Genomic DNA, 26,487 nt, shown 5'->3' with positions numbered 1-26,487 from the left:
TTATTTGCTCTTGCCCTTGCCATGTGTGCAGGGCAACAATTTTGACTAAATGCTGTAATCTGTATTAATAAATGATGTGTGTGATGCATGAAATCATCTGAATACTATTGAAGGGTACTTTCAGTGTAACAGGATTTGTAAATATGAAAGTTGAACTAAGTCCTCTACATGATTATACTACATTACATGTCAGAAATCAGATGCTAAAATAATTAAGCACAACAGAATAAGTTAGTCTCGCCAAATCTGTGATACAAAGTTAGTTTTGTGAAGTTTCCAGTTGCCCTGCTTATTATTGTTGCACTGTATGTGCTGTTACTGCACAAATACAAAATGACTATTTCCCACCCCATTCTTTAGCTGATAATAGCAATGACTGTTTTATGACGTGTACAAAACAGAGGTAAAAAAATGATGGCTTATGCTCTTTTTTCCCTGCACTCTTTAATCTTCTATGTAAGTGATGTAATAGAAGTGTAAGACTGGGTTCTTACTGTGTAAATAGTAAATTACAGTCTTTTCCCCCATTAACATAAAATTTTCACCTTGTTTTTTTGAATTGTTTCTATTCTGAATATTGGTAGTCCTGTGGGATGTATTGACAGGATGAAATGTTGAAGAGGTAAATATTAACATACTTATTGAATACATGTAGTAAACAAAGTCTTGAAGTTTAAATGTGTAATTTTCCATTTAAACACATAAAGTAGCCCTATTTTCCTAGTTTTCAGTCTTAGTGGGTCAGTCTGCTATTAAATGGTTTTTATCAAATCAAATACCTAGATAGAAGTATGAAAACATAATGGCCAGACAGTGAGAATGAATAGGGTGATCACCTATGTCCATGGTGGTACAAGAAATGAACCTGGAGGAGAAATCCATCATATAGTAGAGGCAGTATGTATAGAGATATCTATCTATTTTCCTCTGAATTTCAGACTGCTCTGTAGATTTTTCTGAGATTTTGAGAGTTGTGCCATATTAACAGGTAGTACCAATGCCTCTGCATTTCTACAATCTCATCATAAGTATTAAAATGATTTCTGCAACACCTTGAGTCTAAGTTTGGGATCAAATCTCCTCTTGCATTTTAAAGAAAAACCTGGAAAACTTATCTTGATCTAAGTGAGGCTCAGAAAACAAGGTTCTGAAGTTCAATTGACATAAAATTTAACACTGAAAAACCTGATGACTTTTAAACAACTATCCCGATGTTGGAGTCTGACATGCATTTAGATCCAGCTCACAATGCTGATTGTGACCAATCTGTGTAGTCGAATATAGGATATTAGCCCAGACTTATAAGTCATTAATACATTACACAAAAAGGCTCAAAAAAGCAGAGAGGCAGGGTGGCAAAGAGGAAAAAGAAATGGAAAAAAAAAAATTTCTCTAACCAACCCAATATTCCTAATGAAGGTATCACACCTCATAAAGTTCTTTTATGGGTACTTAGCTATGGTGGTAGGTACATTAATTCTATTAATGAAGTTTTCAGGGAAATTTTATCTGAAAGTACTTAGTGGTGCCTTTAATGTCCTACTGAGCTGTGCTGGCTGGCAATTTTGGGGGAGGAGGCTAGAACCTTCTCCGCCTAGTTCAAGGCAATGTTATTCATAGTCAGTGATTCAGTGAGGAATGCAAATGCCATAAAAATGAAAGCGTTCTTCCTTGCAAACAGGTTAATACCCATCAGGTCATGACAGAATTACTTGGCAGAACAGAAGCTTCACGTTTCGGCTGCCTGGAATACATTTACCCACTAGATAAATAAGGGCTTTTATTATGCAGGACAGATTGTCCTTTAAACTTCTCAAATACAAACACAGAGGGGAAAAAAGTTTGCAATGGAAAAAAAAAAGCCAAGTATTTTTAATCTCTGTTAATAAATAAAACCTGCTGTATTTTATTAGACTGAACAACAACAAAAGAACATTTAAGTTAATCACAGAAAAGCAGTGTATCTGTAAATAATTCATTACCCATTTGCAGGGAAAAAAGGCATGAAGATTTAAAAGTATATTTACATGAACACTTGGTGACAATTTTTATTCTTTCCAACAGTTTGGGGGTTTATTTTCTTTAGAGGTCTTGGCTATGTAAAGTCAGAAATGAATTATTGCTTTTCCATAACAGTAGGAAAAAAAATTCTGGCAGGACTTGATCTTCAGCTGCATAAAGCAGGCCTGCCATTTGAGATTTCAAGGGGGTGTACCAAGGGGAGTGTAATGGGGAGTGGCAGGAGAGCTGCAATCATCTTCTGTTTTCCAGTGAACAGCGCTGAGGTAACCAAGTACATCTAGCAACCTATGGCAAGCCTCAGCTGTTGAGCAACAAAGACCATGTCAATGAAACTTCTAAAAGTAGAAGGCACCTATGCCAAGAAAGTTGCCCAGCCTCATCAGCAAAGAAAATATACTTTTTGTTACAGTTATTGGCAAATTGCTTACATATTAACCACTGCTTTACAGTTTCTTGTACAGAGAGGCTGTTCACAGGCTTAGTATATTCTCACCGGGGATCAGAATTTGCTTAAGTGCTTAAGGTTTGATTAGCCATAATGAATCACATGAGTTGCCTCAGTAAGATACTTCAGGTGACTTGCCAAAGCTGAACCAGGCAACACAAGTTTTGGCACATTTAAAGAATGAAATATGCCTTATGGGATTGTGAGGTTCGCTTCTTTTCATCTCTTCTACTTTTCCACATGAGCTGTGCATCAGATTGACACCTTAATTTGTCTGAAAGAAGTGGAGGAGGTAATCCCTTAAATTAGGATAGTGGTGTGATTTTCATTTTTGGGTCTCTCTAAGACATGAAATAGGTGCAAGTTTTGCAGTCTGATCTGTGTAGAGGGGCCTGTTGAATTCAAAAATTGTATGCATCATTTATGTGTATATGCATTCTCAATGGAGTTCTGCACAAAAGTATCATCTGTCAACGGGGCTTGGTCTGGTATGGGGAGCAGCAAAAAGGGAACAATGACATGTTCCAGCAGAAGTGAGATGCTAAGGCTTAAACTGGAACTCTTCTAAATATGGCCCTGCAAAAGTAACGCTGTGGGGTACCGTTGTCGTTATCAGTTCTGCAAGCTCAGAATAGCTTCTGAACCACAAACTTTTCTTCTTTCTAAGCACCAACAGGGCTCATGGACTGTGCAGCTTTAATGTCCTCAAGACTGTCTTGAAGAGTTCCATTTCAAGGGGGAGAAAGTATCTTGCCTGCCATTTATAAAAAATCTCAGACACCAGATGCAGATGCTGTCTCACTGAGCTTCTGGGATTCCTGAAAAAAAGTTTGAACTTGAGAACAAACCTCTATGTAAAGATACCCAGGTTATCTTTTAACAAACAAGTCTTTGATTCTGGTAACTATTCATGTAGAGCTTTGTGTCACTGTTGTTAGATTTTTCCTGACATGCAGACTTGAATCTCTTGAAGTTTGATCAGGCTTTTGCGTACTACGTGCCAATCATGCAGGGTAGACACATGTGAGAAACATGAGCTGCTCGACACACTTCAGTCAGATAGTGTTAATGTCAAAAGCAATGCTACATCAATGGCATTGGTCTTAATTAATTAGCAGTCTATTACATTGACTTTCACCATCCGTACTAGTTTTAGCTCTGCAGTTTTACACTGTATCCTAGAGCTTCTACCTACCAGAACCTCCAGCTTTCCTAAATCAGTTCCTGTGATTCAGTATGTTTCTGTCACTCGGAGAACTGAACGAAGTTTTTTACAAAATCACTTTTCAGACTAAAGCAATACTTTTAATCGGCTTTCCCAGGAAGATTCCACTGACCTTTGGGTTGCTGTGTAGTCCCACACACAGCTATTCTTCCCCTTCTCTGTGGCCAAAGATGTGAGAAGAACTTCCCACAGGAAAAGGGTGGGAGAGAGCAGCCAGATGTGGAAGACTTAAACAGCCCTTCTGCCCTTGGAAAAGGAGTATAAATATACACTGACACATTTTCAAGTTCAGCTCTGCCTATCATGGTAGAAAGGAAGTTGTCTGAATCATTCAGTCCCGGTTATACCACTGGGGAAACCATAATGTTAGCATGCTCTGCTCCATCTCTGTATGACAACAGCATTCATTAATTACTGAAACATTCCCCAAGGAAAATGATGTTTACAACTGGGCTTGTAATTGACTACAGAGATGCTACAGATTCTATGACTAGGTACATCATACATGTCTTTGCTCATCTGTTTCCATGTGTATATATATAAGTATACATTATATGTATACGTACTCTGAAGTTAATGAAAATAACTTCTTTGCAGCTACTTTTTGACGAGGCAAAGCTAAATTTTTAAGTGGTAAGGAAGACATGAACATGTTTTGGATATTGCATATAATTTCTCTTCATATTTTATAACATTTGCTCTTTTGAAGTTGTTTCTTCAAAGAAAAATACCACCTAGATAACTTCCTACAACTGCCACTGGATTTTGCTTTTGACCTTTTTGATTACTTCCTCTTCTGAACAGTGTAATAGCAGGCACCAACAAAATGGTTGAACTGTTCCACTCCTGCAGTTACTATTCATCAGTAAGAGATTAAGTGATGAAAATCCTGCAAAATTCTTTGAACCCATCAGAGGAAAACTGGTAGTAAATCTAGGATATTATTAATATGATGGATTTGTGTGCACCACCTTTCTTCACACTGCCATTCATTTTCTTGAGTAACAAATATGATTCACACATTGTTATTCTTTTCTTCCTTTGATACCTAAAATGTGAGCTTAACTGAGCAACAGGTGATGGAAGACTTTGTTTTTCTCATGGCATCAATACTTGCACTTTATCCCCTTTAACAACCCACATGTGTAACTATTGTCCTTCAGGATGAGGGGAGCTAATGTCATTCTTTATGCTGAGGGACATCTGTCTTTAATCAATACTTAGTAAATTCATTAATCAATATGAGAGACTGCTGAGAAACGGAAGGAGCTGTATCTTCTCCTAGGCTTAAATCTGATAACTCTGGTGAACTCCTAAGGTTCTACTGGCCTCTGGAACAGATACAAGACCTGAGAGACTAGGGAGAACTTGGAGTGCTTCTTTTGACCTAATAAGCTTATTTGAGGGAAAGGTTTTGCTGGATGCAAACTGTGCTTGGAAATGGAAGAAGCTCATTTGAGTTCAGAGTTGAAAGCACTGAAAAGGTAGAGGACGTGATTCTGGTAGTGTTACAAGATTTGTTTTGTCACTTACGTTGTACTAATGTTAAAGGTAATGTGTCCAGTGACTCAAATAGCAGAGGGAAAAGCTTAATTTGGAACATTTCCTATCTACAGCAGTACAAACAGATGCACATTCTTTAATGATGCGTTTTCACATTTGTAAAGACCTCTGTAGAACTCGGGGGAAGAATGTGTCCCTCAGAGCTGATTCATGACTGTAGACACTTACGCAGAAGGAATAAACACTCCACATGAGAGAAAGAGAAAGCACTGAATCTTGGCTTGAAATGCAAATATGGAAAAACCTCCTCAGCACTGCGGTCACAAAAGCTGAGTTTGTTAACTTTCTCAACACTGACTTTCTAATCTTCCAAATTAAGTTTGCTTGGTTCAGTACATAAATTAGTTACAATAGTTCATATTCTTACATGTAGTAATCAAATCACTGTTTTGGCCCCTTTAATTGGTTAGTGGACTATACTTGCACACAAAAATACATGTATATTTGCATTATACATTTGTGTATATCTAAGTTTACATTATAATTTCTTATTCTTTGGCTGATCTTTACAATTGTGAAAATGCTAATGCACAACATAGTAAGCATACTAAAAATGTGGAAACTGCAAAGAGAAATCTAGTCAAAGAGCTGTCAGCTGTCACAGGAAGATTGCCCTCATCAAATGCTGCCATGTGATGTATATATACCATACTGCAATCTGCAGTGTAAGTACTCCCAAAAGAGTTTCTAACCTGCCAAACTGCAGGCTGATGTGAGATATGATTATAGCATATATTTCAAATGATAAGTTTCAGGGAGAGACACAAACTGTTTAGATTGGCAAAAGATGCTGGCATAAGAAGCCCATGAATACATTTTGGCTGGGACATATGAGTCAGTATCTAATTCTTTGTAGGAGTGGTGTGGAGGGGGGAAATAAAGCGAATGGTCCTAAAATGGAGCTAGCTGAATTTATGAAGAAGATCATATAATGGAATGGTTCACAATAGCCAGGGACTAAACATGATGATTCAGAAGGTCCCCTTTAGTCCTTTGTCTTTCTGAAAGGGTGAATACATTTTTAATTACTGAAGTAGTTTTGGAGAGCACTGTCTATGTTTGTAACATAGCCTGGGAAACATTAGGTCTGAGCACAAGGATTTAGAGACAATTCATATTTTTATTTTTTATGTATGCTTTTTATAAGAATGAGCACACATGGATTGGATTTTATTTCCTAATAGAAAGAGTGCAAGAAAAAAGCATTGTGTTAGTACTACCCAAAGAAGCAAGACATCCAACACAGAACAGAACAGAACTAGTTATAACAACACTATAACTATTGGGATTAGCAGCTTGGCTCTAAATGCTATTTAAGACACAGAACTTAGCTTCCTTGCAAATGACTGTTGGACACTGGCTGTACTGGTCTAAAGGTAGTTCTTTGCAGTATGATTTGGTTCATCACTGCTCACTGTTAGAACTAACATAGAGCATGACCTATAAATCCTGGTATTGAAGGCCTTCCAGTCCCAAACTTTGTAGAATCAAGTTTGCTTAAAAATAGCAGATTTCTAGAGCTAAAGCTAACAGCAATAGCTAAGGTGCAGTTTGTAGTCACGCAGCTATTGCAGTATCCCTAGTAAATGTCTGCAGATCTGCAGGCCAGAAAAGGTACAACTCTTTCCCTTAACTTTGCAGCTTTCACAAAACTGAGAAACTGTGTTGAAGATAGACACTTCAGGCTGCATGATGTAACACAACAACTCCCTGCAACCAGATTCATATAAGCAGCTTTTCAGTCAGCAGAGCCACAGACCTACCCTTCTGGAAGGGTATTTCAGAACCTCACTGCTCTCATGTTTGGAGATATTCCTGTTTCATCCTCAGATATTCCAACGCTAGTTGAAATAAATTTCCCCCCTCCCTTTCCTCCTCAAATATGTTTGCAGGGAGTAATCATATCCTCTCTCCACTTTCATTTTGCCAGGCTCAATAAGCGAAAAGCTTTCAGTGTTCTCTTGAGTGGCACGTTCTTCATATCCCTGATTAAGCTAGTGGTCTTTTCTTACACCCATTCAAGGTTAGTTCCTATTTCTCGAATATGGATGGACAAATTGTAGACCATTTCATCTAGGTCACCAAGGCCTACTACAGGGCTCTAATACTTCATATATTTTTACATGGAATTCAAACCAGGATTATGTTGGCTTTTTTGTGTCCGAACTACAGTTTCAAGAAGTTGATTTAATTATTTTACATGCAATTTCATATTTGCAGAAAAATTCTCATATATTATAAACTGCTGGCTCATGGAAGTATGAACAATGGAAGGTGATTGTATCTTTGTCTTTTTTTCAAGCATCAGGAGCTTAAGACAAGGGGATAACTGGAGCCTAGATTCAGACAAGATTGCTTAAAAAGAGAAATTGTGAGTCTGTGCTAAAATTATGGAAGAAGAATTCAAACCATTAATACTGAACCTTCAATATGACAGAACTTCAGAAATTTGGTAGGAAAACATCACAGAAAGTCTGAGTAGTGGCAAGTGAAAAAGAAACAGCATTTCATAGTGGAGTCATTAAGTTTTAACTCTGGCACCACCAAAGTGAAAGGGAAACTAGCTGCAGCAGAGAGAATGAAAGTATATTGGTTGGTTTAGAAAAGTAACTTTGTTCAGGAAGAGACATCCTGGATTGCTCTGAGGAATGTTATCGGAGTCAAAAGAGTGCTCAGCCCTGCGGCAGGAAATACAGTGATGTGATCGATATCTACACATCCCTGATGCTACCCGAAGTAAGGACTGGTTAGTTTTGGAATCCTTAAGGTTGTGTTTATCCACTTTAAGTGCCACTAAATAGCTGAACTGTAAATCCTGAATCCTCCAGGACTGTAGCTCTGGGAAAAGGTGAACTTCAAGTAATGGAGAGTCTGAAAAGTCACTGGTCCTATGAAGACTAGTAGTCTCAGAAATGGACTGTAAGAAAAAAAGCCCACACCCAGGAAATGTGTGAGAGTATGGGGAGAGGAGGGAAAAAATGAAAAAAATAAAATAAGATGGCGTCTGACTGAGCCAGTGGAATCTGTGAATGCCAATGGGACTCAGATGCAGAAACATGATGAGCATCCAGCCAAATGCCATCAGGGTTTTATGACAACCAGCAATGTTTAAGAAATAAGCTAAGATGCTATCAGAGTTTATTAACATTCATAGAAATTGCCACAAGTGTGCTGTTTTGCAGGAGAGTAACATTGATAGCCATGTATTAAAAAGTCATAAAACAGGATTTCTTCATGGTCCTCTTAGAGCACAAAGAATAATTCTGCTTCAGATTGTACATTTTTAACCTTGGACATCCAACGTGATGCTTCTGTATTCCTGCTGTTATTCCACAGTGACAGAATTTCAGGAGGTTCAATGGTAAAGGAGATGTTTTTGTGGCCATATTTCTTCTAGTAACTTCTTGCCAAATAGCATGAAGCTAGATTTTGAACCCTCCTAGATTCAGGAAGGTACTGAACAGGTAAATTACAAACACTTACTCTTAATGGTAGCCAGCAACCTGTCCCATACCAAACTATAACTTCTAACACTGAAATGCATAAATTTTAATTTGACTATTCTCTGTCAGTGAAAAGGAGGCATTATGTCAGCACCAAAAATATTTACGTCCAAGAATTTGGCAAAATTTCCTTGCCATGTGCCAGCTGTTCATGGACATCACTAAATCATCACTTTCTTCTCTTGTGACACCTGGGTAACAGCCAACTCTATGAGTGTAAATTTGCAGTAAGTCTAAGTTCATAGTGGCTGATGAACTACCACTGTATTTCTGCAAGAAGTTCCTGCTCTGTGAATATGGAGTGGGGTTTCTTCTGCTTTGAAAACATTTGCGGCGTCTCTTGTGTGCAGATTCTTTGGTCTCTAGTAGATGTGTTCATATTGCAGCTTGTTGTTCAGGTGAGGCTTTTCACTTCCTCTATGCAGCAGCAGCCAAAACTTCTGGGAATCAAGTGATGTTTTCAGAGCTCTACCCTCCTCTCTGTCTCTCTCTCAATCTGTCTCCCCACCCTGCAAATCCCATTGCCACATTCGTTGTCCTCAGATGTTAGTGAGGAAAACTGACTGCATTTGAAAATCAGACCAGGTACAGTTCCTGCCCATTACAATTTTTATAACTCTCCAGTTTTGTGGGAAAAGTCTGCCATCAGAGTACATAGAAATTTGCCAAAAAATCAGGAATGCTAAAAAATAGAATAGAATAAAAAAGCTAACAAAAATTTAAGACTTTCTGTATTGCTAGGCACGCTTCCAACACATCAGTCTATTCAGTGTGGACTTTCCCATGCCCAGTATAGAAGCCAGAAGTGTTACTGCACAGTAATAGTTAGCCTCTACAAGCTGTGTCGGTCTTCTTGTCCGCAGGGACTGATGCTCACATATGGGGATGGGGGTGGATCTGGCAATGCAATGTGGGAGCCAGCTCCTCTCAGAGAAATCTGAAAGTGGTGAAGGTCATCCAAAAGTGGCTCAGACTGTCACTGTCACTCCAGCTTGCAAGAGTAGCTTCCCACAGAATCTGATGCCAAGTCTTGCCTAGCTTGTTATCACGATGCTTTCATAGGAGTGTGATTAAGCAATGTCACAAGGTGGATGGATGTTATTCCTCTCTTAAGCTACAGGGTACAGTCTGTGGGACATTCACACTGTACAACTACAGGCTTCTAACTTAGCTAGTCTTCCGCTCTTGGCTCCCCCAGTGCATCAGTCAGAGCAGCAGTGTAATTTAGATGCTCTGAATGGATCCCTCCAGCCTGCATTGAGTACTCATGGAGCTTTCCAACTCAGCCCCTTAAGTCCTGGGCCTAAAGTGGCGTTGTGTGAAGTGTGGCATGGAATGACTAGCTGCAAGTTAGTTGTTTTTTTCTTTCCTTTTTCAAAAGGAGAGGGTGTTGGATTGACAACAGAAGCAAAAGAGTTTTGACTGCTGAACCTTCCACCCCCACATCATAAGGGTACAAAGAGAAGTTCACTGTTCTGACCCGTAACATACAAAGACTAAAGAATGAGTTTCAGTGACTGAGAACTTGCTGTAGGAGATATTAAGTAGAACGTACTAGTAAAAAGGTGCCAAAGATTGTAAGTATCATAATACTGAAGCTGCCAGCTCAGGAGTTGTCATTCATTGAATAGATGTACTAACTGCAAACTTATTCAAAGAGAAGAAAACATGCCTTTTATTCAGGTTACAATTTTGTAAGGGCATGCACCCCCTCTGGAAAGTGCTGATGCACTTTAATCCTCCCATTTAAAGCCCTTGAGTCTGGGTGAGTTCAGTGTATTGCAGAATTTTCTTAATCAAGAAATAATATCTTCCATTAAAAGGGAAAGAGTAGTTTAGGGTGAAGGAGGCTGTGAGATTATTCAGAGAAGTGAAGACTTGCAGCTGCCTTATACAATGCATTGTCCAGCAACAATAACAGAAACATATTTTTTATTCTTAGCACTACTTAACATACGTCTTTTGGTTTTAAAGTACAACTTGGAAGACACTTTAGTGTACTCCCTCCCAACAATACTCTGATACATTTGTTATGACTCCTCCTGCTGAATAGGAGCTTTCATCCTGTTCTCATTCGCACCCTCCAAATAAGGCTAATTTTAGCAAGATGTTTTTTAAAAAAGGTCTCAGATTTGCCACTATTTAGTTCTATGCCAGAGGCTACATTCAAGAGAAGAAAGGGTAGCAGAAAACATCTGAAAAGCAGCTATTTCATACCAGTTTTCTCTTTTTAAAAACTAGGAATGTCTCAAGTTGTACAGATTAGAAAACTCACACAAAGCAGCTACTTCACACACCACTGCCAGTAAGAACAAACACGTGAAAACTCCTGTGCCTTAAACTGCCTTGTTGAATGCAAATTTTAAAAAACCCTCCTAGCTTTCAGAGTACTAGGTAATGCATTTTAAAAAATGGGGAAACAACTTATAGTTTTGTTATTCTTTTGATATACTAACTGGTTATCTCTGTTTACTGCATTCTCCATCCTTTGAGTGATATGACAGATGTATATTCTCAGGGAAAAAATAATTGTAATGTGTACCAAGCTCCAACAAATATCTAGCATTGAAATCTGTTGAAAAACCTTTAAGTAGATATCTGGATTTAATTCAGTGTTGTGAAATAAGCTTCTTGGGTGGAATCCCGGACCTGTTCAACTTGGTGGGATTTTCCTAGGGGGAGGACATACTTGTATTGTCTTTATAGTATTTAAAATACCTGCTCCAAGTTCTGTGGTTACCAAGGTGATGTAAAACCTTAGTATGCTTATAAAAGAACTACGGACAAAACCATGAGAAGCACTCTCTGCTATAACCTTGTTGCACACTGGAGCACAAAAGCTATATGTCTCCTTGCTTGCTTTTGCTCGAACCTGTGGAACAACAAGGTCTGGTAGGTTGACTTTCTACAGTAATTTTTGGAGCAGGGCTTGGCCTTGGGTAGTATGATTTACATATATTTATGTAGACGTTTTATTGCTGGACAATGCTACTTCAGCATACCTTTTTCTGAAGACTTCTAGCGCTTGCACCTTTGCTACTATGAGAGCAGCCTATCTTACTAGTTTTGCAACTTGGCTCCTCTATTCATTCCGTGAAGAGGGAACTAGCAAGCTTTTTAAGTGCAGAGGGTTACTGGTTCAGAAATCAGTTAATCCTGTAATTTTTCTCTAGTTAATAATACAAAAGCCATTTAGGAAAAGAAGAATCTGACTACACAAGCTCTGAGTACCCGTTAAGCTGACCAGATGACAGACAGAATTCCTAATTCCTTCAATATGTATCAACAAAGAACACAAAACAGAGAATTTGGCAACACAAGTGGACTTCTCAAAGGTCAGAAAAAAACCCCAATCTTTTAGTCTGTAATTTACTTTGTATTTTACTTTCTTATGTTAATAATAATGTACTGGATCATATGGCAATAGAATTGATTGATGAATTATTAATGTAATGAATGCTGGAAAAATGAGTTATGATGGAAGTCAGTGTAGATTGTGAATATTTGATTTTACAAAAATGATGAGGCATAAAGTTTATTATGTTTTATGCCTACAGTTATTGCCATATCGAAATCTAACCAAGGTCACTGTTGCAAAGGAGAACTACATGTGGTTTAACAACTGGAAAATTACACAAGGTTCTAAATTACACAGACCTTGGATTTTTACTCTACTAAATCCACATCACGTATTTCTATTTAAATAAGCCCTCAAGGGCTTTGTTTAACTGATTGTTTTTTAACTGTGAAATATACTGTTGTAATATATTTGCCAATATTAAATATGAAAAGAGATTCAGACAATAGAGATGAAGACTCTGTGTAGTTTCATTTGGGCATCTGCTTTTCATATCTTCTGCTTGCCTTTCCTGTCAGTTACCAAAACTTATATTTTGATGTTCACATTAAAATGGTCACAAAAAAGTCACAATGACATAATCCTTCACGGTAAAAATATACTTAGGTGTTAATAAGTGACAAGCTAGTAAAAACATCATGTCTTCCCAAAAATTGCATTTTTGCATTGTTTAATCAACTCAGTTAAGTCTCAGACCAATCAGTGGAGAGCCCCCTTATCTTTCTTAATGTAAGTAATTTTTTACTGTCATGCTAAAAAAGTTCACTTCTGTAAAGAGACCTTAACTTCAAATAAATGTTTAACCGTAGGATAGCTGGAGCTTTTTCCACTAAAGTGTGTTTTCTGAGGTTTGTGGCTCTTATAAATTCTATGTACCAGGAATATTTCTTACTGCCTCTGTGTTTCTCTCATCTAGTTCACCTTTCTTTTGTCCATTTTTGCATTGCCCTGAGAAGAGAAACAAAAGCCAAACAAACAAACTATACTTTTCCATAAATACAGAATTAAGGATAAAAAAATTTAAATTCACTAGAATATGGAATAACTTCATTAGTTCCTTTGCTTTGGGAAATACACCAGTAAAGGGCTTGTCCAACACAGAACACCAAAAGCCAAAACATCTAAGAGAGACAAAGTTATCTTGAACCCAAATATTAACTTGCATGATTCTGCAAACACATGCTGAACTTTCCCTCTTGCTAATTACAACAGTAAGAGTAAGACTTCAAATAATTAAATTAAATATAAATATTTTCTAAGATCATGGAGACTGTAATACAGAAGCTATGCTTATACACTGGGAGATTTAGAGAGATTGTTCTCTGAAATTTATTTTCCATGTAATGGTATGTAATGAACACTACAGACAGACATTTCTCAAGTTCAGCATATGTGAAACAACAAGGCAGGGAATCTGCTCCCTGAACACCAGCCCACAAAAGTACTTCTACCTTGTCAATTTGGCAGTTTGGTTTGCTTTTTCTTCCTCCCTCTTCCCCTGCCCATCAGATGTAGTCAGAGACAGTGGAGCTAGATCCACCTCAGACTTACTGTGGGACTGCTGGGAGGAAATTTCTTTAGCAGGGCACTCCTTGAAAGTGGAGAAAGATGTATTGCCAAGTGCTGTTCTATTCCCCTCTGAAACAATCCCAATATCTTCCCAGAGCATTCTGTTCTCAGGAAACCCCTGAGATGCCCTCATTCCTCATGAGAACCACCAAACAGTATGCTAAAAGCACTTAAGTTCTGCATGCCAGAGAGCAGGCAGTTCAGGATTTGGCCCTTGTCTTTACTGTACTGTTCATTCTCAGCAAGACTATGGGGCACAGAAGACTGACCTGCGGACCAGAAAAAAACTCGTGTAGTTACTCAGTTGTGTTAGGAAAGGGCTTGAATATGTTGTCGACAGGAGACAGCCAAATGGCTTTCTACTTTTGGGGTATGTCAGGCTCATCAAGGGGTTATGATTCATACTGAAGACAAAAGCAGGTCAGGAACCATAGCAGGTATCCTGGGGCAGCTTGACAAACCTGTTCACAAAACAAGAAGCTGTGAGACCATATCTGCAAGAAAGATGACACTACATCAGAAGGTTTATCACCTAAATCTTCAGTGATGGTCCAGGCTGACAACTCTAGCCCATCTGGGATTCCTTCAAATTTGAGAGGCAGCAGCTGAATCATTAACCTCCTCCCCAGTCACTGTCCCTGCAACATCAGGAAGAACAGAAAGGGGAAGAGGCAGGCACCCTTTGCTGGGCAGGGCATGAGTACCGCAAGCAGCTTTCAGGACTTCTATATACGTCATGTTGACATAGATGTCATGTTGACATAGGAGAACAGGAGTCTTTAATCGCAGTTTCCTCTGCTGTATAGAGCACTGCCAGCTTGGCTTTGTGGCAACTATGGATGACATTTACAGTCACACTGGTAATTTCCTAATGAAAAATTGTCCATATAGGCATGCATATGTCCCCCCTGCCCTGATAGTGTGCTTCCCTCTGCCAAAGTAACACTGCACTTCGGGATTATGGAAAACACCTTTGCACAAATGGAAAAAAGCCACACCAATTGCAAGTGGAAGGAATGCCATGTGTTTGCTCATGAGTAAAGACACAGTGAAGCAGCATTTGCAATGCCTCCTCTTCTTTTCAGCTCTGTTTTCACTAACATTTCCTGATCATACTGGGACCTTAAGTCAGGGATATCTTTTCCCGTAGTCCTACAGTCAAGGGACATGCCTGCCTGCGGTTCAGTCACACTGGCAAGCTCCTTGATCCAAAGGTGGGTCGTGCAGATCGTCAGAGTCCTTGTACCATTGCCAGTTCAGCAGAAAAAAGGTTGAGCACTTTGTGTAGCTTCTAGCAGCTGCATGACTAATGTTCAGTTGCTGTTTGGCGTGGCAGGGATGGCAATGTCCAGACAGCACCCTGTATAGGTTTACAGAAGGAAGGACCTCAATTGAAAGAAGGAGCAGGCCCTATGGAAGCAGATCATCTTCCTTACAGAAACGGTCCACCTCTACCAGTATGGTCACTGATGGGATGAAAATTTAAGTGTGGTGACTCATGGCAAAGATTCACAAAGAAGTCAAAGAGAAGGTGACAAGTTAAGAGATCAAGACCATTGTGGAGGAGGTGTATGAGTTTCATGACCCTGCAGGTTAAGGCACATCAGGTTCAGTTTCCTAATCTGGTCTCATGGTAGCCTTCCTCTTGGGGTAGTCACCAACCAGATCCTTCAGGCCCTCAAGAGTCTAGAGATGGCTTTGCTACAAGCTCCTATCCCCACACCAGCTGGGAAGGAGGCAGTGCCAGAGCATGACCTCCACAGCCCAAACTGAGTGAAGAACAGCTGTTTGGAAGCCACATAGGATGTAACACTTTATTAAATCCTTTTGAGAAGAAAGTTTCTGTTTTCCTTTTTCTATTCATTGGACACATAGACCTTTGTTTATTTTACTTGGCCAGTTTGGTTCCATCTCTCTTTAATTCTGCTGACTATAATACTATTTAATATGGTATTACATTCCTGACAGCACTTACTATCCACGTTTACCATGGTATTGCTATGCAAGCACCAAACATAGTAAAGTTTTCTTTTGTGACTAAGTTCTGCAGTAATGTCTTATATTATGGAGGATATAAGGATATTTGCTCTGCTTAGGCTTGTTCCTGCCCTAAGATTCAACAGGGCTGTCTGAAGCCAATAAGCAGCAACAGATAAAGTGCAGCAGGCAGGTATAATTTTGCTGGCATTGGACTACCAGCATCTAGTTTATCTTTTAGAGTCCTTCAACACAAAGTAAAGTGCTGGAATTAATGCTTCCTTTTGGGTGTAGAGGGAGTTGGCCATAAGCTTGCAGGTTGTCTGAATACCCCTGCTGTAGCAGGGAAACCTATACTGCAAGAAGTGTCTAGCTCATTAGATGATGATAGACCCCAGAGGGAAGAGAATGCCAGCTTCTTTGTCTCTGAAAAATTAAAAATTTCACAGAACTTGCCATCACAAGCCTATAAATGTGTCGGTTAGGTGGGGACAACATGGGTGAGAATGCAAATCCTGCTGATTCTACCACTGTGAATTTTAACAATGACTGAAAGTTGCTATGTTCTTGGGGATGCTGCCAATGCTGACCAAATGATAGGAGCTGTCCATGATGATCACACCGACAATGACCACACTGTGTGGAAACTGGCTGGCCAGCTACAAGCATGACTGGGCAGTAGTGAAGGTCTACAAACATGGTCATCTGCTCTTCCACAGAGATAAATGATGAGAAGGGAGTACATTGGTGCTGAAGGGCAAGTAGCAACTAGAAATTTCAGATGGGAGCCTTCAAATCTGTGAGTTCTTCCTCTCTGCCAGTCAGCTTGGGCTACAATGATACAGTCACATTCCTAGCTTTATAGAGACAAAATCTTTTCTGACTCTGAGGAGACCACAGTGGACTCTAACCAAAGCCCAGACCAGGACCCAACATTCTTCTCTTTAAGGAGTTATTTCCTCAGAAGATTCTTCCAGCTGCTTTAGCAGCAGTTTCTGCATGATGATCAAATCTGGGTAAGTGTTGACATGGTCCAACAGCATCAGGCCAGTTGCCATAGCCTGGCTGGCAGAACAGCAGCAGTGAGCAGTAGCATTTCCAAGGCAGATGGAAGGACCAGAAAGGACAAGACTCTGGAGCATTGCTCTTACATAACCTAGTGATGTATAATGTGCGTGAGGCAGGTGGCTGGCAAGCCTAGACACAGAGGGGGCTGCCCTGTGTGGGCACCAAGACCATGGAATAACAGGTGAGCCAGCAGGATGTGACTGGTTCTCTTGAGACTTGTACAGAAGCAGATCAGCATTAGAGAAGTAACAGCTCCCTCAGTTCAGTGGTTCATGTTGTAGCACGCATTAAAAGTACAGTGTAGACCATATGCTTTATGTGTTGACTACAAGTTAACTGTTAGCCTCAGAGCGGACCGTTGTGTACAACCATATCTGTAGCTATCTGCAGTTAATGATACATCTCATCTCACACATACATTTTTTAGAGATTGCATCCTTTCTACTCAGATGAGGACCTTTCAGCCATAATAATTCATGCACCCTGACTGTGACCAGCAAGCAAAAGTATGTTGGAACAATACCCTGGACATTCCACTCTGGGAACAGATCACGTCGAACGCTGTCTTCTCATGCATAACCCATGAAAATAATTGACAGAGATCAAGAACACAAATCTAATACTACACAGGGTGAGAAACTTTCAGCAGTTAGAGAAATGACATTTCCCGAGCCTCAGAGCTTACAGCCCAGAAACAACAGAACCAGTTCAAACTTTCTTCAGCACCCACCCCAAAATTTAATTTTTTCCCTAAAGCCAAGAAGCATTGATGGAACCTGAAAAATGCTGACTAGATGAAAGTGAAACAAACTGAATTCAAGTATAAGGCTGGACAAATTTTGGAAAAACACATGTGAATTCGATCATAACACCCTTTCAGTCTGAACACTGAAGTTTCTATGACCATTGCTTCATCAGCTATTTCTCAGAAACTAAATTGCTTGTCAGTGGCTTAAAAATTATCACGTAATCTGAACGTCCTTTTCACAGAAGATTAGTAAGTGAGATGTCAGTGACAGCTTTCACAGTGTCATCTTATCTCCTTAATACTATGGTAGATAAGGGGCTGAGGCGATCGCTTGAAATTCAGAAGGATTTCAAGAGGCCTGAGTCAGCCAGAACTGATTCTGGCCACTTACTGTGATGGCTGCTTGTCAGTAAGGTGGTAGGAATCACATCACTTTCAGCTGTTCCGCTTAGACAGACATTCAAAGATTTGTGTTTCACTTTAGCACCTTATTTAAAAATAAAACCAAAACAAAGCCTGATCTTAAGGTTTCCTTTTGAAGTGCAGAGAGAAACAAATTATTTATCTCAAAAATATGCTTTCATATTGTGTGAATTTAGGTTATAAAGCAGCATTTCAGTGAAGTTTTTAGTATGTGTTTTTGGGAAGCTAATGCCTTTTTTCTTTGGGTTTTTTTTTTGTTTGTTTCCGTACATACAACATTGAAGCTTTTCTAAAATTTGGAGAGTAATCAAAAATAATTTACTGCCATCACAAACTCATTAAATCTTAAATCTTGTAACTGAAAAGACCACATTTGCTTCACTGAATTATGATCATCACAGGTCAATGGGGATTTTCAAGAGAAACTAACTCTTCAGCATTTTAAACATGAGCTTAGCTAATTATTATACAAAGTTCATGGGATATATTTCCTCTGTTATCCACTTTTTCTTTCTTTTCTATTCTGTTTTTCCTAAACCCAAACATAACATGTCCATTTCTTTTTCTTCATGTTGGGAAAAATGCTCTAGGCAGACCATTAATACAGTCCCATAAGTTAAAAAAATTTTCTCTGTGAAAATGTTGGAAGCTGCATTGCTATCATGATTTTGTTTTTCATTGAACAATACTGCTTCAGACTGCACACAGTTGTGGTCTGCTTTGAACTCAGTAGTCTTATTTTCTTCTCCTAAGTTGTTGCTGAGCTTGTGACTGAATGTTTCAATGGAAAGGATCTGAGAAGATAAAAATGCATTCTGTTTTAAATTTTTTTAAAAAAATATCAGTTAAGGGAATATTATCTGCCTAAGATTCTAGATGAGATATTGTAGATGTAGTCAGAGTATCACAGATGCTACAATTTGCAGAATCTCTACATGACTCTTTAGGAGCTGGGATAGCTTCCTAGCACTTCCTCTCAAAGACAATTCAATTACTCACTGTCACTCATGGCTGATTCTTGATTCTAGTAAAGTCACTTGTAAAATATCCAATTCCCATTTTCAAGTGGAAGAAACATTTTTCTGCTAGATTTTAATAAAAAATAAGTTATTTAAAATTAATTATCAGAATTTCTTCTGTTTCTCTGAATAGCTGGACATTTAACTTGGGAGCAGACCTGCTCAGATATATTCAAGCATAACTAATGTATGGGGGAGGTGGGGGCCTCTTACATGTTCCCTGTTCCCCGCCCCCCCAGCATAGTCATCCATTAGAGCAGTGTCCTGCTGAGAAGCAGCAAAGGGCAAGATCAAGCAATTGCTTTTCACTGAACTATCTAACTGGCAAAAGAGTGTAAGGAGAAATATCTATATATGTGGATTTGCAGAACAAGGTAAATCTCATACAAATAAAGTATTATTTATGCTACTTCAAGAGTTAAGGAACTTTGAACCATCTTGTGGCAGAGTCTTTTTCTCAACTGGCTATATTGAGAAGCACTTATTTCCATTTTTCCTCTACAAACCCTGTTGTAATAACGGGCCCATTTCTTTAAATGCTGTAGGTGGTATGACATACACGAGCTCAAGTATGTCACGGCTTACATCCCAACACTGTTCTCTCCAGCTGGCTGTCCTAATATGCTGTGTCATGAAAAATGCAGCATTTTCATTCATTTTAGGCCAGTTATCATGTATCTAGCCAGATATCATGTATCATGCATCATGTATTATGTATAATATATCATGTATCATATATCATGTATCACATCAGTTTGTCTGTCTACAGAATAGGATCAACCCCATTCCAATTTCCAGAGGTCTGCTGGTATACTTTCCTGCATATATTTGTTTTTATAACAGTGCAATAATGTTTTGTAACAAGGCAAAATTAAAGATTGCTTTGAGTAATTCTTGAAGGAAATGTTAAAAGGTCAAACCTAGCAACAGTTAGCCGAGTTAAACAATAAAGTGAAAGCTGCTCCCTGCATCCTTTACCTTGTCACATGCAGCTCCTGCTAGATTAACTGGGGGAGAAGTTTGTGTGTCCAAGTGCATTTGCTTCAAGAAACTTGCATGTTCCCTGAAAAAGTTCAAAAGTTATGAAACAAATATAAACAGACACACTGTTTCTGAATCCATGGTACTGATTATCCCGGGTGTAAACACTATCAAGACACCTATAAATTGCACATGTGCATTTGCACCTTTGGCTGCTATTGGTAGTGGCAATAGGCAATAGGTAACAGACAAACAGGAGTTATGATGCTACAGTGTATGAATGCCTGCCGTGTCCCCTGAGTGAATGAAATTACCCCACCTCACCAGCCCCCAGCCCAACTGTTCTAGATTTATTTCCTTGAGTTTTTCATTTCCCTCTTTTGCTCTTTAACTTACCTGGTTCTGTCACCATTCACTTTCAGCTGGTCCCCTTTCCTCTGTATCTTCATGGGAAGCCTGTTCATCACAGAAAAACAACTGAAAACTAGACAACCAAAGCAAAGCAAACAACACAGCAAGTTCACTTGACTTACAGACACCAAAGCCAGACAAACACCAAGCCAGAGCATAGGCAGAGGGAGCTGCAGGGCCAAGAAAACCAAAACCAAGCTGGTGCTCTGCCTTGCCCCACTGGCAACAGTTAGTTCAGCTCAGCCATACTGTAACCCTGTTACAGCCCCATACAGTAGCGTGGCGTTGGGGCATCACTTCTCTGGGATCTTGGCACCAAAGAAATCTCGTCTGGAAAGAAGCTGTAGCACTGCAAAGCTACAGTGCCTGCTAAGGGCACTGAATGTGGTTTTGTGTTGGAAAGAGGGTGGCTAAAAATCTTCTTCAAAAGACTTCTTGTTTTTCAGCAACATCTTTGTATTTTGGGTCTTCCTAGGGTTCTCGTGCATTGGGATATTAAAAAAGGTGAGAAGTTGGTCCATATTAGGTCATACAAGTCCTTTAACAGATTCTGCTAAGAGGTTCTGCCACTCCCATTTACATTAGTGTTCAAAGTCCTTAAATAAACAAACATGAATTTATGGGGTTTTGGTCAGTGTATTTCAAAAGGCTATGATAGTATCCTCCACTAGCATGTTCCTGAGGAATTAATCATTTGACAAGTGGCATGAAAAACCCTGACAAAAGGAAATAAGAAATTATAACTTTGTCACGTAATGAAGGGGTTAAAACAGTAGGGCAGCACTATGAAAATGGTGGAAGAAAATAAATTTCAAACTACAAAGTGGTTATGTATATAATATGTTTATAATGTATATAAATATATATTTATATTTATAACGTATATAAAATGCATATTGTTATGATGTGTTGTAATCATTAATCCATAATTACCAGTTTATGAGTCATATGATTCTTTAGTGTATTACTGGTGTAGATACATTATTTTCAAAAATGCACTAATGTATTTACTTTGCAGTAAAAAACAGTATTGTTTCCCTTTTTTCTAATATAAAAAAGTCTATTTTGCCATGGATCTTACTGGATATTTCCATTAGAAGAAGACTGATTAAAAAAGTTGGTTGACTTTGACATAACTTTGTTTGGTTTGTTTGTTGATTTTAGCAAAAAATGTATGGAGACCTGTATGCTGAATTGCAGGAGGAAGTGATGTTGCCCACAAACCACTTCTTGACAACAAGGTGTTCATCAACAAGCATTTCCTCAGTGAGATGCCAAGCGGGGTTTTTTTTTCTCCATTCCTTATCCATAAATCCAGGGCTGCACTCAAACCAGTACTGTCAGCCTTTAGCCCACAGTAACATGGGCTGACCCCAACCTCCATGTCATTCCACATACCAGATTCTTCAGGTGGAGGATTCTGTCACATTGGCTATAGTTGTCCCAGCAACAAAGCTGTTACACCACCAATTTCCAGTTGGTTTCTTCCCTACATGATAGTAATTAATATGTCTATAAAGCTGAATGACCATCTGTAGCCTACACTTTAAAATAAGTATTAATACAAGTACATACATTTATTCTTTGAGTTTGTATTATACTAAAATGCAGCCTACAGAAAACCACCTTTAAGCTAGTAAATATAGTTGTAAAACACAAATAAATCTATAGAGCCTTCCAGATCTAACATGATGATTCCAGTCCAGGCCAGCTATGCAAAGGTCTGAGCATTCAGGTGAGTTTATAGAATATAACAGAAATTTTTTACATATTGGAAGTGAAATGAGTGCTTTCAGGTTTTACTGGATGAGGCTGAAAGGTGACTCTACTACTTATGGATATAGGAAATAAACACACTGGTATTCTAGCCATCAGTGACTGGCCTTCTTCATGTGATGTTAGTCTAGAACTTTGTTGGCAGTTGCAGCAGATAGGTCAAAACCTATGTAGCCATGGTAGTTTAATTTTCCTGCCCCTACATCTTGGTTAAGTCAGAACAGTAGACTACAGAGTGTCATTTTTTGTGGTTACCCTCTCTGTACCTCTACTGTGGACAGAGGAATTCATCCCTGGGATTGTTAACACAGCAGTTTCCACAAGCATGAAAAGCAAATGAAAAATGTTAGTGAATTTTTAGAAGGTTGCGCTTACTGCAGCTTTCCCTGACAATCGCAGTAGGCATAACTTTTATCTAAATGCAAGTTCTCTTTAGAGCTCACTCACCCATTAAGAATTTTACTAGCCCCAGGCAGGTCAAAAACTCTGACAGGATGTTGAGCAATGGATTGCTACATGAACAGTCTCCTCTGAGCAATGTCTTACTTTTGCCAGCTATTGATGAATGTGAAGCAGAGGCTCACTTACATCTGAAAGTCTTCTTGCTATCAACACTAGGACTTGAACTTGCCTGTAATGAATGACAAGATGTACCAGAGAAAAAGTATCTTTGGGCACTAAAAGGATAACCGTGCTTTCTTCGAACTTTACTTAACTGGCAGTAGCCAATGCCAAAATATGATAATGTATGCAGTTGAATCACATCAGCCGTAACTACAAAGGAAACATATTTCATGGATGGTTAATTCTTAATTTATTCTGATAGCTCTGGCCTAAAATAGAGAGCAAAATATGCCACTGGTCAAGAGTCTTGTCAAGTCCACACTTTATGCGATTTATGCACCTTTATGGATGCTATTCAGTGAATTTTCAAACAGAAAATGTTATTTCCAACCCTTATTTCAGATCTGAGTGGACAGAGTGAACTGGAATGCTTAAAAATTCCAAGAGAAGAATTTTCATCCAGTTGGTGGTGCCTCAGATTATGGTCATACCAGCCCTTGCTGCTCAGTAACAGCAGTGGAACTATGAGAGAAAAGAGGGAAGAAACGGGCCAAAACAGAAGAAGGAGGCAGAATGGTCAAATCTGAGGATGATGTATATTCCACTCATGACAGTACAGCTTCTGTCTCTTCTAACCAAAGTTAAAATGCATTCACATTTTTGGTAACCCTGTGTTATTTTCAGCCCATGTTTTATCTTTCACAAAACAAAGTAAGCTTGATCTGTTCTTTGCAGGCAAGAGAAGGAAATGTAGCAAGCTTCTACAGTTCTGGAGCAGAGCACTCTTGCAGTGGCCTTTGTGTGGTTCAACAGGTCTCATTTGTTTCTACTTCTTGACAAGGCTAGTCCCCATTTGTGAAGAATTGCTGGAAAGTGTTCATCAACACAATTTTACAAGCCTCAAAGGCCATGGCTCATCTGAAATAATGTCTTAGCAGCTCTGATCATTTGCACGTTGGCATAAACACTGAAAACATTCTCTTTTTGCTCAGAATATGATAGTGAGTTGAAGATGGCTAGATACCTGTTCTTCATCTTTGCACAGGTAAGCTGGGGAAACCGGCGCTGTGGTGTTCCTTTTTGCTCCAAGAGGTAACACATCTCTTGGACCAGGTAAAGCAAAAGACGGGACAAGGAATTTCAGGCCCAAGACTGAAAATTGCGTGTTACAAAAAATCTCCTCTTGTGCAAATCCCAGCATGCAGCAAAATAACGAATTACAGAAAAACAAGACACACAGGGCTTGAGATAAACAAAATCAGCGCCTCCGTTTCAGTAAGTGCGGCTTTTGTCTTTTATTGCACATGCTGCGCCAGGGAACAAAAAAAACCAACCCGGGGGAGGCGATCTCGGACAGAGCTGCCTTTGATGCTTCCGATGTTATCTTCGCGGAAAGGACGGGCGGAGCGAGGTGATCTCGGATGAGCCAGCAGCCGGCGGCCAAGCCACCTCCGGGCAGTGCCCCGGGTGCCCGGCGGGACCGAGCCGCCCCGAGGCCCGGGGTCCCCGCCGCGGCGGCCGGGGCCGGGGCGGGCGCGGCGCATCCCGCCGGCGGGGCAGCATGGCAGCTGCCGGGGGTGGGGCCAGCCGCCGGCCTGCCCGCTGCCCGGCGGGGGCGCGGTATCCGCTGCGATGAACGCTCCCCTCTCCCTACCTACCTGCGCCGGAAAACGCGAGGAAAAATAAAACACAGATATATTAATTATTTCATTTTATTTTATTTTTTAAAGCAGGGCTGGCAGGAGAAGCTAGGCGAGAGGCCAGGTGCGTTGGGCTGCCCCTCCGCCGGCGGCGGGAGGTGCCTGCGGAGCTCGGCCGGGCGCCGCCGCCATGGAGCACATCCGGATGCCCAAGGTGGGTCCCGCCGGGCGGGCGGCGGCGGCGGCGGGGAGAGGCCGCCAGGGGCCCCGGGCCGCGCAGCATCCCCGCTGCGGCGGCTGCTCCGGCCCGACGCGGGCTCCCGCCGCAGCCCTCGGGAGGGGCGGTGCGCAGCCGTCCTCTGCGAGCTGGGTAGCGGCTGCGGGGCTTTTCCCAGCCAGTTTGCTGTGAAATCTGCCCGCGCACGCCGGGAGGTGAGGCCGCTGGGTTGCCGTGGGGGCTGGGGATTTGTCGGGCATTTTATCTGCTCGTTATTCAGTCCCTCCTGTGAAGGCGGGGGCCGCCCGTGGGTTGCAGGTATCCAACATGAGAGGTGTGTTACCCGCTTTTTGGTTGCCTTTAGTTTACCCCGGTGTTTCAGACCTGGTGATGAATTTGTTCAGGGTTTGCCTGCCGACGCTTGGCCAATGTAATAATCCTTTCTAAGCATGAGGCCTGGATCTGTTAACAAAATTGCCATCTTGCTCTAAAAAAGAAGACTCCGTTTTGACACATAAAGAATTTACTCATACACAATGAACCAAAGCAATATGTTAATTTGAAGTTGAGGTGGTATATCTTTTCGTATGTATTCATTTATTTATTAACCCAAACACCGTGAATAAGAATTTACTCATGTTTGATTTGTGCCTGTTTGTTTATTTTCAATATTTAGCATGTTGACATGAATTTGAGATCGGGGCCTCTTCTGACTTCTTGGGCCTTTAGGTGTTAAGCTGCAAATATATTACAAACCCGGGGCATTTATAACAACTGCCTTTCCTCTCACCTGGTTTCACAATCTGTTACCTGCCTCTGTGGGAAGGAAGAATCTCAGAATAGTAAGAATGTATCCTACTGCAGGTAGGAAACTGTCAGTGAAACTTGCCTGAACAGATGCTTCTGACCATTAGCTGAAGAATGCTGAAAGCACAGAAAACAGTGAAAACAAATTTATAAGGGTAGAAAAAATCCTGAATATAAATGGTTGTAATTGCTGTGAGTGGAAGGCTCATGCAAGTCCCTGTTGCAGGCAATGGAAGCTTATCTGTTAGCTTTTCTATAAGCAAACCCTTAAAATATTGCTATGCATATGTAAAACCCATTTCTGTGTCTGACAGCTGTGAGAAGACACTGTTCTGATCACTGAAGACGCTGAAAATCTTACTCAGTGTGAGGTGATTCTGCAGTCTTGGTTCCAGACATTCCCTTACATTACAAATAATATAATAAAGCAGTTTAGAAGAAGATTTAAAGGTACAAATGATGCAAAAATCCTTTAAAATTTCTTACATGAATGTAGAAAATCCAGGACATTCAACATGAGTCATTATTGAAATACTTCATCTCTCCAGTTACTCCTAGATACGCAGACAAGTCAGTGTATCTACAGTTTCCTAACAGAATTGATATCTTTGATTGGTTTGCTAAAAAAACCCAAAACTTGGCTTAAAATTAGCCACCAGAACAGTTTTGGGGGGTTTTGTTTTTACTGAATTTATTTTTTATAATTTGGAGTTTAATGTTTAATGATGTCCAATGCCAGTAATGTTAAATCAGGTGAGGGAAGGCTATGTGAATATAGAGATAGTCTCACCGTATCATGTGGTAGTCTCTGGTGTCACATTCCTGACTCCAGTTTTGTTCTGAGAGAAAATTGGCACTTTCCTTGATTTGCAAACCCAGCCAAATGGAAATTCAAGATAAATCCCATACTTAGAAAATTAATTAACTTAATGATATCTGAAATCTTTTCCTTCAAAAGGGAATAAAAAATGTCTGTACCACATGACATCCATCAGAACTTGGCAGTTGTTTTTTATTTCAGTTTAAATAGAACTGTAGTGAGTGATGGTTCATAGGTATTAAAATAAATGTTATAAAACATAACAGTTGCTAAAAAGACAGAAAGCAATTCCATACCAGTTGGACCAGTAATTCATTCAGGTCCCTACTCTGTGTCTGACGTGACGGAAGG

The 26,487-nt window shown here is 39.9% G+C and overlaps 1 protein-coding gene across 3 annotated transcripts in view; it reads left to right on the top strand.

The window, feature by feature from the left end:
* Window positions 1-147: 147 nt before the first annotated feature.
* MTMR7 (myotubularin related protein 7) overlaps window positions 148-26,487 on the top strand; it is a gene marked incomplete at its 3' end in the record, with an annotated part of 72,903 nt that continues 46,563 nt past the window's right edge. For 2 of the 3 annotated variants that reach the window (XM_080389646.1, XM_080389645.1), the window contains exon 1: window positions 148-24,724. In XM_080389646.1, coding sequence (XP_080245772.1) covers window positions 24,074-24,724 — 651 coding nt within the window. In that variant the 5' untranslated portion in view covers window positions 148-24,073. The remainder of the gene's footprint in view (window positions 24,725-26,487) is intronic. The other variant, XM_080389647.1, reaches the window with a different exon arrangement.

Source organism: Falco punctatus (genome assembly GCF_963210335.1).
Source record: "Falco punctatus genome assembly, chromosome: 1".
NCBI classification, from domain to species: domain Eukaryota; kingdom Metazoa; phylum Chordata; class Aves; order Falconiformes; family Falconidae; genus Falco; species Falco punctatus.
This window is presented reverse-complemented; position numbering and strand designations above follow the sequence as displayed.